This window comes from Malaclemys terrapin, chromosome 1 (genome assembly GCF_027887155.1).
Source record: "Malaclemys terrapin pileata isolate rMalTer1 chromosome 1, rMalTer1.hap1, whole genome shotgun sequence".
NCBI lineage: Eukaryota > Metazoa > Chordata > Testudines > Emydidae > Malaclemys > Malaclemys terrapin.
The window spans coordinates 304,201,395-304,217,633 of record NC_071505.1 but is presented as its reverse complement, the minus strand read 5'-3'; the positions used below and the strand labels follow the sequence as shown (position 1 = coordinate 304,217,633).

Below are 16,239 nucleotides of genomic sequence, written 5' to 3'. Positions count from 1 at the left end.
GCTAAGATTACAGGACGGTTTTGTACTTTCCCCCTTTCTTTCCTAATTAGCCATGCGCACAGGTGGAGAAATGACCGTGAAAGGCAATTTAATCATAAATTTGTCTCAAGAGCTCTGGAAGAGTTGACATTTAGACGCCTGTTAAGATGTTTCTTGAAGACTGTTTTATGTTGACTTTGGTACAGTTGGTGAAACGCTTACTCGTCACTTCTGTCCAATAAATCCATTCCGCACCAGCGCTTTGCACTTAAAAGCGTGGTCACCGTCACAGCCCAAGCCTGGGGCTGGTAATAAGTGTCTCCCCAGCCAGATTTGGGCTGCTGCACGGGGGTGCTGAGAGAATCCTACCCCCATACAGTATGGCGGACTGCTTCTTAGGAGCCTCAGGTTATTTCTCACCTGTCTTTGTGCTCCATCAATCATTGATTTAATCGGTTCAAAGAAAACATCCCAAAGTGGTTTGAAATGGCTCCTTCCAGAGAAGGAAGCGGAGCAAGGCGGCAGCAGCAAAGGGCTCCTGTTCAAAGGCGTGTGCTTAAAGTTGGGCACCGCGGGCGTTTTAGGTACCCAGGCATCCCAGTGCCCCATTTCAATACCCGCCTCCCTTCAGCGCCTGCCGCCCTTTGCAATGGGTCCCGCAGCGTTTGTCTCTGGAGCGCTCGTGTGTCTTTGCGCCAGGTGCAAGGGAGGGAAAGAGACAAACCGACGCGCTGCTTCTCAGGGGACAAGAGTTGGAGCCTACGGGGCAGCTGCTCCCCGTCCCCTTCCCTCTCCTGGCAGCGCGGGCCGTGCACCCCTAGGACTCCACCCCCAGTCACGGCTAAGGCCGGCGCGCCCCTGGAGGACGCCCCGAGGATCCAGCTCGCCCCCTCCCCGGGCGAGGCTGCCGAAGGGCGCTGAGCACCTAGGTAATGATTAATGGCCGTGCCCACCCGGGGGGCGGGGAGGGGATAAAGGGGGCTGCGGGGCGGGAGCCAGGCGCTCACACGCGTCCCCTCTCCGCCCTCCCGGCAGCATGACACCTGCGGCCCCGCTCCACCTGCTGCTGCTCTGCCTGCTGAGCGGCCGCCGGCTGCGCGGGGAGCCCGGGCAAGGCGCGGGCACCTGGGCTCGCTTCGCCCGCCTGCCCTACCCGGAGGACGAGCTCTTCCTCTACGACACCTTCCCCGCGGGCTTCCTGTGGGGGGCGGGCAGCGCCGCGTACCAGGCCGAGGGGGGCTGGCGCCAGGGCGGCAAAGGCGCCTCGGTGTGGGACACCTTCGCGCACCGGGCGGCGCCGGCCGGCGCCCGCCAGCCCCAGCCGCTGCCCTCGGCGCCCGCCGGCGGGGACGTGGCCAGCGACAGCTACAACAACCTCTTCCGCGACACGGAGGGGCTGCGGCGCCTGGGCGTCTCCCACTACCGCTTCTCGCTCTCCTGGGCGCGCCTGCTGCCCAACGGCACCGCGCCCCCCAGCCCCGCCGGCCTGGCGCACTACGGCCGCCTGCTGGCCCGCCTGCGGCAGCTGGGCGTGGAGCCCGTGGTGACCCTCTACCACTGGGACCTGCCGCAGCGCCTGCAGGACGCCTACGGGGGCTGGGCCAGCCCGACCCTGGCCGAGCTGTTCCGGGGCTACGCCGGGCTCTGCTTCAAGCACTTCGGCGGCCAGGTCCGCTACTGGCTCACCATCGACAACCCCTACGTGGTGGCCTGGCACGGCTACGCCACCGGCAGGCTGCCCCCGGGCGTCAAGGGCGGCCCGCCGCTGGGCTACAGGGCGGCGCACAACCTCCTCCAGGTAAGGGCTGGGCGCCCCGCGGGCAGGGGATGGAGGGGAGGAAACGCCTAGGGATGGATGGATGGGGGGCGATGCCCACTCCCAGCCGAGCTGGATGGCAGGCAGGCCGGCCAAGGAGTGTTTGCCCCACAAGTAGGAATGGAGGGAGAAGGCGAAAGCGCCTCAGTCTCCTCTCCCAGCCCGTCTCTGAGTTGGAGAGGAGAGAAAATCCCTCCCCCAGCTGGGAAGGAGAGGTGGCTGGACAGGGGAGAGGAGATGGGGGTGGCTAGTGGAGGAAAGGGCAAGAGAGGAAAAGGGCTTTCTCGTTCACACACCGAGGAAGCAGCTGAGGAGCTGGGATTTACAAAGTCAGATTTGTTAGTTCAGATTTCCACTGGCAGTGATACGGGACTTGGCCAAGTTAGAAAATGCCTGGCAGGAGTTGCCGATCTAAGAAACGTGGAAGGAAGGAGGTTCCTAGGAAGAGCATTGCAAACGATGTACGCCTACTCTAAGAACAGTTGGGGGAATCTGAAAATATGTCACACTGGGATTTACTGAGACAGAGGATATTTTCTAGAGCAGATAAATGGGATTCAGAGGCAGGCAAAGGAGATGAAGTGGAGTTCTACATGTTTGTAGATTGCTTGCAGATAATATCCATCTCCCTAATGTCTATCCACCTGTGAACTTTTGTGTGGTGCGCAGACTTTGTGAATTCATTGCCATCCACCAGAGAAGATAAAATACATTTGGTATCCCTGCTAAAATTGCCACTATATTAAATCTGCAAATTCTGACTATGCCATCTGCAATATAAAAAAAAGTTTCAGTGCTATACGTCTGCGTGATGGAATGATGTAGTGTCTTCTCCACAAAAATAATGTTTAGGAAATGTGTAGCACCTGTTTACACTACAGGTGCTACAGCAGCAAAGCTATGGTACCGTAGGGTAGACACAGGCTACGTCTACACTACCTGCCTGAATCGGCGGGTAGAAATCAATCTCTTGGGGATCAAATTATCGCGTCTCGTTGGGACACGACATTCGATCCCCGAATCGATGCTTGTACTCCACCAGCGGAGGTAGGAGTAAGCGCCGTCGACGGGGAAGCCGCCGTCCTCACAGTGGGGTAAGTTGGCTCCTATACGTCGAATTCAGCTACGTTATTCGCGTAGCTGAATTTGCATATCTTAAATCAAACTCCCCCCCCCGTAATGAGGACATAGCCACAGACTACAACGACAGAAGTGGTTTTTCCATCACCGAAGGAACTCCACGTCCCCGTGTTATAGTAGCTAGCGCGATGTCTACACTACAGCCTATACAAGCATAATTTATGTCGCTTAGGGTTGTGAATAAACCACCCCCCTGTTGCAATAGTTGGAAGGTGTGTGGTAGCACCATCCCATTCAGTGCACTGAATAAGGCAAAAGTCCTGTAGAAAATTATAGTATGTGATCTTTTAAAACGGTATCATAATGTTTATGCATAAGGGGACTGAATTAAAGTTGCACAGGCATTTCAAAACGTTTGAGTGGTTTATTTTGTAACCTTAATAGTGTTCTTTTAACACAGTTTGTGTGTGTGTAAAATTCTAGATTTTTTTAAAGCAAACTGAAACACTCCTCCTGCTCCCCAAACTCCATCGTGTGGCATCACATTGACACCCACATGGATCATCAAGCAGGGAGTTTTTAGATCCACACACAGACCACTGCCACTTGAGCTAACAGAGTAACTGATTAACTGAGTAACATTGATAGGCTGTCATTCTCATTGTGGAACAGTACTAGATGAGGATGAGACATGCACTTCTTCAGCAGTTTTCATGGATATTTGCTGACAGCAGAGCAGTGGTGAGATTCAGGAATCTTGGGTTTCATTCCCATTTGTAATGTAATTTGTGTCAGGGCTCAAGCAGTTTTTTTTTTACTTTCATAACTGATACGGCAAGCCCAGAGTTGCTGAGGCTATGAAGTGCCAAATTTAGAGGTGCCGTATCTCAGCCCTGGCAAGCCTCAGCATAAATTAATCACTGCTAGTGACACAGATTCTTTTGTCTGTTACCTTGAAATTTGACCCCTTCTGCCCCATCCAGTCCAATTTATCCCTGTGTCAGTCTTGTCTCTTCCCCCAACCCAGCTCCTCGTCCTAGTCCCAGTCTCCACTCCTCAGGCTTCTCATCCCAATCCAAGTCTCCTTGCCCAGCCCACACTAGTCTCCCCTTTTGGTCTTCCTGTCCGAGTGCCAGGCTCCCCTCCTGCTTCCATTTCCAGTTACCCTGCTCCCAGTCCAATTCTTCTTGCCCAGCCATTCACAGCTCTCTTCCTTGTTCCCAGTCTCTCTCTCCAACCAGTCTCAGTTTCTCTGATCCCACCTCATCATCTGATCTGTCTCCACCAACTGACCTTCTGAGTCTCTCCACTACACCTCTCCTTCGTTACTTGTCCCAGTGAAATCAAGCTTGCTGAATAACTTCAGAAAAACTCCTTTGTTCTCAACTGTTCGGCTATCAACAGATTAACACCCCATCTCTCTAATATACATGTCCTTTCACATGTATCCCCTAATTTACAATATGTACAGAGTTTCTAGCGTCTTTTTTGCTTTTATTAAAATGAAGACCTTTATGAGCAAAAAGAAGCTCGTGCAAGTCTTTTTACTGATGCATTTTACAGAATGTTGATTACCATAAAGGATTAATTCATGTCCCTCAAATCCTTTAAATCCCACAGATACTAATGTGGATATTGAACTGTTTCTGTTTATTATCTGAATAATTAAATCAGATAAGAATTAGAATGTGAGTCAAATTCAGGGTTGATGTAAACAAGTTAGTGGAATTTCATGCATTTACCTGGGTCTGAATTTGGCTGGTTAGGTGTTCGTTTTACACTGTGATATGTATTACCTTTTCATTTCTTGAACTTTTTAATTTACATAGTCACTGTTTGTTCTGCTTTGTGGTTAACATTTTTAAATTTGTGAACTTTAGGGCAAAGGTGATAGTTTAAAATTTTTTTTTTATAATGTTGAAAATCCAGTATATAGTGCCATACTTCGACATATAGGAATTGTGGAGTGAAACGTTATAAATAGAGAACTTCTAAAATACATGTTGCATAGTCACTTGAATGCTTATGGTCATAACCCCGGCCAACCTACCACTTCTTGTGCTCTTTTAGGTTCACAGTAGCTCTCATGATTTAGAGCCCAATCCTGCAAAATGCTGTGAGCTTCCTGTGAAGTGCTGAGGCAACTTCATCTCCTATAGAAGTCACCTTTGTAGGATTTGTCCAATAGCACCACCTGTTGAAAATGTTGAAGTGCTTGCTAGTAAAACTGCATGCCCAATTACTGCATGTGCACAGTGCTAATTTTGGAGAGAAATATAAGCATGCATGACCCAGGGACTTCTCAGTGCTAAGTGCCAGAGGGCATAGGGGTTGCAAAGATTTCTACAGGGATTCCCTGAGTCAAATAGCTGCATAACCAAAGGTTGACATGTGAGGTCTCTACTGAGAGTCCGTAACCCACTGGTCATCTTTATCATTGTGAAATGTATGTATGGATAATATTTCAGAAATTATGTAGTTATACTAAAAAAGTATGTTCTTAATGTCTGGGAGTTAAGGCAGGTCACCGGGCAGTGACATACCTTGGACATGTTCCTTTCAGGCAGGAGGAAACAGATGCTTATGTCTCTGTCTGGCCACGTGTGTATTGTGCATTGTATGTCTCACAGTGGAGGCTTATTTGCACACTAAGCTAAAAGTCAGTCAAAAAACCCCTGCAAAATCTACAAGAGAGAAAATCTACAGGAAGAAATAAAATAGCAGGGGGGTATCCTGTTTATGACAAAGATAAAAGGATTAGTCTGGTATGTCAGGGAAGGCACAAAAAACACAGGATCCTTCACTGAGGAGACAAGCTAACAGCGTGTTTGTTGTATGAAAGGAGGGTCCCAGCCAGACTGTCTGTAAAACACTGAAAAGACTTTGGGTGAACATTACTCTACAAGACATGAAAGTATCTAGTTAATTAAGTTTAGGTTCTAGAATGCATGTTACGGTTTTATTTTATATGTAACCATTTGTTTCCAATACTACTTGTTATTACTTCAGTCTCTGTGCTTTGTTAAATAAACTTATACTTAATTTCACTATTAACAAATCTAAGTGCTGTGAGTTGAGTGGAGCAGTGATCCTGAGGTGAATCTGGTAAGCAGGGGTGTACTGCTCCTTTGGGAACAGTGGATCTTGGGAATTCTGTGAGTGTCCGTCCAGTGGATCAGGGGCTGGGCCCTCCAGGGATATGCTCAGAAGGCTTGGGGGTTGCAGTGTACCTATTGCTAACGTGTAGGCAGTGAGGCCTGCCTAGGCCTAGAGGGGCATGCTTGTGTTGCCTTTGCACATAGAGTTGGGGAGCTGACCAGCAGAAGGCACAGATAAGGCTTCCTCATGCTAAGGGAAGGTATTAGCAAGGTGCCTCACAACCCCGGGTACCACTTGAAAGCATCACATGTTCTATAAATGTCCACTCACTAGTTATAAAGCTCTTTGCAGTAGCCTCATTTCAAATTCTGAATTGATAAAATAAGGCACATTTTATCTAACTAATAAATAATAAGGAAGATGTATAATGTAGGTGAGTATACTTTAGATTATTTTTGTTCTCCCAGAGTATGTAGGAAACAAACCACTGGATAGTTCTACTGAAGTCAATGCAGCTATGCTGATTTACACCAGCTGAAGATCTGGCTCTTAGTTTTAGGGTACTGGGGAAAATGAATATTTTTCTTAAGCTAACGCTTTGTTTTTGACTTGTCTAAGACTCCAAAACTGGGTAAGAAATGGGTGCAATTATGTGCTTTTATTAACAAAAGAAGTTGAATAGAACAAGTTGAATCCATAGAGGTTGACACCCCCTCAAGTTTACAGCCAGAAAACAGAATGGTAGAAAGCTGACACATATAGGGGGGAGGGATAGCTCAGTGGTTTGAGTGTTGGCCTGCTAAACCCAGGGTTGTGAGTTCAATCCTTGAGGGGGCCACTTGGGGATCTAGGGCAAAATCAGTACTTGGTCCTGCTAGTGAAGGCAGGGGGCTGGACTCAATGACCTTTCAAGGTCCCTTCCAGTTCTAGGAGATGGGATATCTCCATTTTTTTTTTATTATTTTATTATAGGATCCATCCTATTTTTATGAGCTGGGTTAAACCTTGTTATGGGCTGAGTTACAACCTTGTTAAAACTGATGTGTGAATACGCCCTTCACTTAAGATAGTTGTAAGAGACAGTTAAGAGGCCACACCTCACAAACCAGCACCATGTAGCTGGAGGTTTCTACTCTTTGTGTGTGGGTGTGAGAGAGAGATTAGAGGGAGAAACTGGGCTGCAGATACAGAAACTTAGACAGACAGACAACAGAGACATCTTGCATCTGAAGAAGTGAGGTTTTTACCCATGAAAGCTTATGCTCCCAATACTTCTGTTAGTCTTAAAGGTGCCACAGGACCCTCTGTTACTTAGAACAGAGACAGACTCAGAGGCAAGAAGCAAGAAATCCAAGCAACAGCCTGTGAGCATGGTGTATGACCCTGGAAAAAAACTGGAGAGGGGTTTTGGGTCTAGTGTTGACTCAGGAGGCTTGGGACTGTAAGCTAAGGGCATATTTATACTTAAAATGCCACAGTGGCACAGCTGTGCCATTGTAGTGCTTCAGTCAGGGCTGGCTCTAACTTTTTTGCTGCCCCAAGCAGCAAAAAAAAGCGCTGCCCCCGAGCCCCCCCCCCCCGAGCGCCATGCCGCCAGATCCCCCCGCCCGCCGAGCGCTGCGCTGCCGGAACGCCCCCCCCGAGCGCCATGCCGCCAGACCCCGCCGCCAGAGCGCCCCCCGCCGAGCGCCATGCCGCCGGAGCATCCTCCCCCTCCCCCCGCTGAGCGCCGCGCCGCTCCCTGCCACCCCAAGATTGGCCGCCCCTTACCAGGTGCCGCCCCAAGCATGTGCTTGGTTGCCTGGTGCCTGGAGCCAGCCCTGGCTTCAGTGTAAACACTACCTACGCTGACAGGCGAGATTATCCTGTCAGTGTAGGTAATCCACTTGCCCAAGAGGCGTTAGCTAGGTTCATAGAAGAATTCTTCTGTCGATTTAGTGCTGTCTACATGAGGACTTAGGTCAGCTTAACAATGCCACTGAGGGGTGTGGATTTTTCACATCTCTGATCAGAGGCGGTGCTAGCCCATTGGAGGCCATAAGTGGGAAAACTCTGGGGGGGCTCCACATACAACACATAATAAAAAGCGAATAGGGGTCCCTTTGAGCTGCTTGCGGCCCTAAGCAGACTACCCTGTTTCCCCGAAAATAAGACAGTGTCTTATATTAATTTTTGCTCCCAAAGATGCGCTAGGTCTTATTTTCAGGGGATGTCTTATTTTTCAGAAATGAAAAATGCCTTATTATCGGTGGATGCCTTATTATCGGGGAGGTCTTATTATCGGGGGGATGCCTTATATTACAACGAGAGGCAAAACTGTAAGTAGGCCTTATTTTCGGAGGATGTCTTATTTTCGGGGAAACAGGGTAAGTAATTGCTTATGCCTAGTGCCGGCTCTGTCTCTGACTGCCATAGTTAAACTGACCTAATTTTCTAGTGTAGACTAGGCCTAAGAAGCTATTGTTTTGATTCTAGTTCCTCCTGTATTTGGAGAAGCAGGACCTTGTATATTCCTTGTAAATAAACAAGATTGCATCAAAGAAAACATGAGATTCCATAGTCAGTTTATACTTCCATTTGGAACACCTCCAAGAGCCCGAAGTTTGACGAGCCCCTCAGATTGAAAAGGGGCAACACTATCCTTCAGATAAGGAAGAGAAGAGTCAGTGTCCCTGTCATAACTATAAAGGGAAGGGTAATAGCTGTCCTGTGTACAGTACTATAAAAACCCCTCCTGGCCAGAGACTCCAAAATCCTTTTCCCTGTAAAGGGTTAAGAAGCTCAGGTAACCTGGCTGGCATCTGACCTAAAGGACCAATAAGGGGACAAGATACTTTCAAATCTTGGGGGGGGGGGGAAGGCTGTTTGTGTTCTTTGTTTGGGAGTGTGTTTGTTCTCGGGACTGAGAGGGACCAGACATCAATCCAGGTTCTCCACATCTTTCTAAACAAGTCTCTCCTATTTCAAACTTGTAAGTAAATAGCCAGGCAAGGCATGTTAGTTTTCCTTTGTTTTCTCAACTTGTAAATGTACCTTTTACTAGAGTGTTTATCTTTGTTTGCTGTACTTTGAACCTGAGACTAGAGGGGAGTCCTCTGAGCTCTTTAAGTTTGATTACCCTGTAAGGTTAATTTCCATACTGATTTTACAGAGATGATTTTTACCTTTTTCTTTAATTAAAAGCCTTCTTTTTAAGAACCTGATTGATTTTTTCCTTGTTTTAAGATCCAAGGGTTTTGGATCTTGATTCACCAGGAGTCGGTGGGAGGAAGGAGGGGGGATGGTTAATTTCTCCCTGTTGTAGATCCCAGGGGGGTTGGAACTTGATTCACCAGGAGTTGGTGGGAGGAAGGAGGGGGAATGGTTAATTTCTCCTTGTTTTAAGATCCAAGGGGTTTGGATCTGTATTCACCAGGGATTTGGTGAAGGTTTTTCAAGGTTTCCCAGGAAGGGAATCCATTGAAATGGTGGCAGCCGAACCAGAGCTAAGCTGGTAGTTAAGCTTAGAAGTTTTTCGTGCAGGCCCCTACATTTGTACCCTAAAGTTCAAAGTGGGGATCCAGCCTTGACAGTCCCCTTACTGAGTGACTAGAGTATTGGTGGCCGGTCCCCTTTCTCCTCAAAGAATCAGAGAAATGTTCTGTTTCTGCAAATACATTTTTTCTGTTTCTTGATCTAAGTGAATTGTTTGTGCATTGAATTTGGGCCAATTTTCACAATATAAACTGCATTTTCAGAAACTGAACAACACATTTATTTCTTCAAGACGTGGAGAGGAGCTGATTCCTAGAAACCAGTCACATTGTAGACAGGATGTTGACTCTCCTCTCCTTTTCCTGGATAAATACTGTTCTTAGGTGTTGACCTTTTGGGGTTTGACCATTGAACACTAAACCCTAAAAAGTGTGAAAAATTATAAATCTAGGAACTTTCTCCTCAATTCATGCACACCACTTCCTTTATATTAAATAAGAATAATGCATAGTCAGTGCACCAAATTCTGTTCACTTGGAAATGCAGAGTAGGTCCATTGAAGTAAATTGATCTATTTATTCTGAAATAACTGAGAGCAGAACTTGGCCAGTTAGAGGTGAATACACCTGATAGTTATTGTAGAAATATATCTAACAGATTTTTTTTTTTTTAACAAGGAGCAACTGTAAATAATCCTGTTTTACCACATCATGCAGATTTTCTCCTTCATTTTTTTTTAATATTACCAATTACAATGGAAATGGAAACAAATAAGAAAATATCTAATTTCTAGCTTTTAGTATCTGTCCTTTCCTCTTCTTTGATAGTATTTGTTTGCAAATATTTTATTTCAATAGAAATTAATCACTCATCTTTTGAGTCATGTGGCTTTAAAGCATCAGAGATGACGAACAAGTATAATTAAATCAGTAGAGAGGATTCAGATTAGACATCATGATTCCCTATAATGTAATCTTGATATAGGCGGTTCTGATATAGTCACAATTCTACCATTTGTGAGGTGAGAAACTCTTTGAAGCTTTCATCATGAATGAAAAAAATTAAAAACAAAAAGTAAGAGTTCAGTTGTAAAGTATGCTAAAACAGAAGGCAAGAATTCTTGGGTTGGCTGTACTTTTATAAAAATCAACTGTTAATACCTGGTGAAGAAAGGATGAAAGTAACCCCATTTTGTCCTCCAAGCATATGATTGCACACTACATTCACAGAATGAATTGTTTTCAAATAGTCTGAGTAAATAAAGTCCCTGATTTACCACATTCCTAACATTGAGTGATATCTTACTCTGCAATTGGCTACTTAGGGCTACTTGTGAAGTAAGAGAGGGCTACTTGTGAAGTAAGATGCTATTCAAGGTGTGTAAGAGTGATAAGGTTAGGCTCTAAATGGATGTCCTTCAACTGTAGGCATATTATGTCTTGATCAGAAGAGATAAAAGGAAAAGCTGAAGTTCATGTACTTAGATCTACTTACTGTGATGTCTTCACTACGGTGAGTTGACTGATGCCACTCCCCAGTCGACTCTGCCTGTGCCTCTCGCCGAGCTGGAGTACAGGAGCCGACTTGAGAGCGCTCAGGGATCGATTTATCACATCTAGACTAGACACAATAAATCGATCCCCACTGGATCGATCACTCCCTGACGATCCAGCCGGTAGTGAAGACATGCCCTTTATGTGTAAGTTCTTTGTTGTTGCTTTCCTGTGTAAGCAGTGCCAATATTTTTATTTAAGATCAAAGTTCTAGTTTGACATTGGTACATATTGGATAGGATATTTTCTGCTCATTGCCAGGAAGATAGTGAACTATTGGTTAACTGCAGTTTAATAAAGATAAAGGGCATTTGGATAGGCACCAAAATAATCCTTCCTAAAACTTTACTAGGCACTGAAGGACTGAAAGTCAAAAGGTTTTTGCTCTTTGTTGATACCCTTTTCTATGTTAATCTAATAAAAGATGATAGAGTGGAAGGGACCTCTTGATACTGACACTTCAATCAAGCAACTCAGAACCTTTGCTTCTTTATAATTGTACTTTTGAGGGCCTGATTCAAAACCCACTGGAGTCAATGGAAAGACTCCCACTAATTTCAGTGGGCTTTGATCAAGATCCAGTGCCCAATCCCACAGCCCTTATTCACAGGAATAGTCCCATTGGAAATAGTGGGGCTGTGGGCCCACTCTTATGATTAAGGGCTGCAGGAGTGGCTGCTTTCTTGACTTGAATGCTTCTACAGAGCACTCCTTAAATACTTCATGAGGTGCACAGTTCTACTCTGTATTTGTACAAATTTTTATTTTTACATTTCTCCTTATTTTTACAAATTTTCCCTAGTATTCCAGGTAAAGGGTGGGAATAATCCCTACCCGTACTTAAACATTTTGTCTGGACATTTGGAATAAAAAACAACTTCAGTTTTTAAAGGGTGAAATTGTTAGCTTAATTTGAGATAGCATTTATCATTTTGTAATTCCTGCCTTTCCTTCTTGACTGAAGACAGCAAAGCTGTGCGAGCTATGACAAAGAGAAGAGCAATCTCTATTCAGCACGTCTTAGCAGAAAGCTATACGGGAACTCTGGGGTAAAAGACATTATCTCCTTATCTCCTACTCAGCATTTGAACCTCTGGGGGCCTGATTCTGATCTCTTTTGCTTTGGTGGAAACAAAATCAGAATTGGGCCCAGAGACACTGATGGGTTCATAGGAATCATTCTGGATTTATTTTGGTGTAACTTGCAGAATCTGGCTCTCAGTGTTCTTTATGACACTAACTCCTTCCATAAAGTTATAAAGTTTTCACTGAGTTATAAAAGCTTCCTTCCACGGATCTACCTACAATAAGAAACAAAAGATGAATTTCCCCTGTCTTCAACTATTGCTTCACGCTAACCTGAAATATGGCCAAAATAATAGATGTGTGCAGATAACCAGTGCTGAGAGTATTTTTTCTTGCAGGGATAGGGTTGGCTGGTAAGAGGTAGGGTACAATCAGTAGGAGTTGGATTCAATGAGCAAATTCAAAGATGATGTACATTAGTCATTGATTTAATTTGGCCATAAAACTGGATATGGGGACCAGATTTATGGGCATGCTCGAGGCACCTCACACTGCTTCAGCAGGGAAAGACAGTCGTAAGAATGGCTTAACTTGCCATTTAAACCAGATTTATGGCTGTTTTGTGTTGTCTGAGCAGCTCAAAGCAGCCAGACTGTGCTGGTGAATCTCACCCATAATTGGTAACGTAGTATAACTTGCACTGATTCAGCATTCTGTGGGTGGGCAAAAGAATTGTAAATTAAATACGGTGGGTCAGATTCTGGAACTGATTCTCTTCCCGCTTAACACCAGTTTTACACAGTATATCTGCATTGATGTCAATGGAGGTATTTTGAATTTTAACTGGTGTAACTTGGTCCAGCATCTGCCAGGTAACTAACTTCCAGAGTTTCTGAATTAGCCCAAATTAAAGTACATTGCCTCTCTGACATGCAAAACCCATGACTCTTCATTTCTGTGTGTATTACAGCTGAGCAGAGAATGGCAATTCAGTTTCATGGAGGATTTCAAAATCTGTTTTTGTTTCAATTCAGACAAAACCAAAAATTTAGAAATTCTCATTGCAACAAAGATTATTAAAACAATTTATTTGAAAAACCAAAATACATTGTTTGATAATTTCAAAACAGGCAGGCAAATGGTGAGTTGGGAGCCTAGAAGCCATGGGAGGCTTGGAGGTTGGGAGCCTGGAAACTCCAGATCTGCAGCATGCCACCTGGCTGGGGCTCCTTCAGCTTCCCACCTCCCATGTCAGCTGGGTCTGACTATCAGAGAGCTAGCTGGCTTGCGAGCTGGAGAGCCTGGGGGTTCTGGCTCTGTGGCAGCCTGCTAGGTGGGCTGCAGGGGAGGCCCACAAGCTGGCAGGAAACCAGGAAGGTTTCTGATGGCGATTTGTCAAAATCAACAGGTTTCCTGAGTGTTTATTTTGGTTTCAGTGAATTATGTTTTTCTGACGGAATGGTGCTGTGTTGGAAAAATTTCCACTCAGCTTTAGTGAACATCAATTAATTTTGAGACTCCCAGCAGTCCCTGAAATTGAGACAATTATTCCTCCAATTTTAAGGCTGTAATAGCCATAGATCTTGGACTTATGTTTTACTCCAGTTTACCACCATAGCGCAGAGCAACAGGACAGTTTAAAATCAGCCAGGCGAGATTATTTTATGGTAATGCCTTGCTATTTTGTAAGTCCAAAAGTCAACCTAGAAATCTATTTACAGCTTAATGTCCTTAGCAAAGGTTAGGAAACTTTGGCACTACTAGAATCATTACATGTCCATCCCAATATAGAATGTTTGTTTTTACAGTTGGATAGATAAGAATATTCATTTGCTTCTAAAGAAAACAACAAAAGGTAATCTGGTTTTTGTAGCTAATAAATGGTACTATCTGATAAATGTCCACGGTAATTATCAGAGCTATTTTTTAATCAGCTCTCTTTTTCAGTTATTGCTCTGTGTATTTAGCAGCTCCATTAGATCAGTTGTTGTCCAGAGCTAAGGGCAAAGTTTACTTAATTTGTTTATTTAACTTTTGGCATTTTAAAAAAATTATCTCATTTTAAAAGCAGCCCCAGTAACTCTTGAACCTGGTCACTGATTCATTATCCTGATTGTGTTGCCTTAAGCCACAAGTATTTGCAAACACTAGTCCCATGCCAATTATTGGTTCTCTTTTGAGAAAGTTAGTTTGAAATACATTGTGTAGTCAGATGAAGTGGTGTTAATTCACTTTATGGACTATAATTAATTATGTCCTCTTACTTAGATTTCAATTTAATTTTCTTTACAAAAAGGTCAATGCTAGAAACCCATTAATTTAAATGGACATTGGATTGGGCCCTTTATTATGATGATGTACTTTACTGTATTGTTGGCATCATATTTTATTTCTTATTCAACTATAAACATAGCCACAGGCTGCCCTCAGCAAGATGGTCCCCCTATCCATTTAACCTTTTGTAGGTGACAGCGGGACTGCCCTGAGCTAAAATGGCCAGCATCTCCCATTATTTCCAAAATGGTGGCCTCTTAGTGGCCATGTGAAAGCCAGGCAGGAGAAAGAAGAATGCAGAGGTGCTGGTAGTGAGACTGTGAGGAAAATGGCATGAGGAATGTGTTAGGAAACAGGACCTGATCCTATGAGGAGTCAGGAGAAAGTGGGGAGCAGGAGGCAGACTTAGGGGTATGTGTTGGTAAGTGGATTCCCCTCTGAGTCGCAAACAAGGAGGCCTGCATTTGTGTGATGTGTTTTTAAAGCTTGACATTTAAACCTAAAATGGAATTCGGGGCAATTGGCCTTCCCCAAAGGCAAGAAATATCAGAAGGCTGGCAAACCCCACCATGACTTTAGTTTACAAATCATAAGATTTTGAAGATAATCTTATGATTTTGGTGAGTCGGACTCATCATTTAATGAGCTACAGTGCAGGTGATGGAGCTCAAGGCCAAGATTCAGATTTTTGCACTTGATCTGGATTGCAGAGATGTGATTGATCATATTCATCATTGCCAGTTCATGACTCTGAGAAAGGGAGGGAGTGCCAAACAATCTGAAAAACAGAACAGGCAAAGGCAGTGGGTATAATAGGGCAGGGGAGGCTCTGCTACTGGAACCCCGGTTGTGGGGTTTATGGGGGAAGTTTTTGTTTTATTATGTCCTATGCAGGTTCCAGGGCAGCTGAGGAGGCGGTTATTTGCTACTCAGCTTCCTGGCTTCATAAATAATCTCCCTGGACTCCAGAGAGATTACTGATAAACTCAGGAATTTGAGTAGCAAATACTGCCTCCTCAGCCGCCATGGAACCTGAATGAGGCATAGCAAAAGCTTCTTCCGGAGAGAGTCCAAGCCGCCTTTCCCCACCGCAGCTTGGGGTCTGAGGAGGCATGGTGCAGCTGGCTCGGGGCTCCTCTGGGCAAGTGGAGGGGGGGGGGGGGGAGATGTTCAGGCCCAGGGTTTCTCCAGCAGGGGACGTGGGTGGGGGGTGGGAAAGCAGGCAGAAGGGGCAGAGCCAGGGGCTAGCCTCCCTGAAGGGGCTCCACCCTCCATCCATGAGAAAAGGGTAAATGACATATGATGTGACATCAAATGGTAAGTCTATTCACCTCAATAAAATATATGAGCACATAGGTATTTGACTTTTGGGATTTTTCAAAGGAGCCTAAGGGCTTGTCTCTACTTCAAAGGCTGCAGTGGCACAGCTGCAGTGCTTCAGTGAAGATGCTACCTACACCAACGGGAGGGCTTCTACCACTGGAGATAACTAGGGTTACCATATTTCAGCAAGTAAAAAAGAGGACGGAAGGAGCCCTGCCCCCGTCCTGCCCTAGCCCTGCCCCTGCCCCTCCCATTTCCTGCCCCCCCAGAACCCCCAACCCTCCCCCCGCTCCTTGTCCCCTGACTGCCCCCTCCTGGGACCCCTGCTCCTAACTGCCCTCCAAAACCCCCCCCCCCACCTAAGCCTCTCTGTTAGTTATCCCCTAACTGCCCCCTCCTAAGACCCCCCACACCCTAACTGCCCCCCAGGACCCTACCCCCTACCTGTGCCCTGACTGCCCAAAACCTTATCCACCCCCCCAGAAAGCCCCCCCGAACTCCCAACCCACCCCCGTCTCTTGACTGCCCCCTCCAAAACCTCCCTGCCCCTTCTCTGACCCCCTGGCCCCCTTGTTGTTGGCCTTCGCCTAACATCTCTGTGAGCTTGCTCAGGAA

The 16,239-nt window shown here is 45.7% G+C and overlaps 1 protein-coding gene and 1 long non-coding RNA gene across 3 annotated transcripts in view; one reads left to right on the top strand and one right to left on the bottom strand.

The window, feature by feature from the left end:
- LOC128829878 (uncharacterized) overlaps window positions 1–11,029 on the bottom strand; it is a 67,838-nt gene extending 56,809 nt beyond the window's left edge. The window contains exon 1 of the long non-coding RNA XR_008443501.1: window positions 10,943–11,029. This is a non-coding gene — a long non-coding RNA (uncharacterized LOC128829878). The remainder of the gene's footprint in view (window positions 1–10,942) is intronic.
- KL (klotho) overlaps window positions 1,001–16,239 on the top strand; it is a 56,040-nt gene continuing 40,801 nt past the window's right edge. For both annotated transcript variants that reach the window (XM_054015322.1, XM_054015321.1), the window contains exon 1: window positions 1,001–1,777. In XM_054015322.1, the coding sequence (XP_053871297.1) occupies window positions 1,016–1,777 (762 nt within the window). In that variant the 5' untranslated portion in view covers window positions 1,001–1,015. The remainder of the gene's footprint in view (window positions 1,778–16,239) is intronic.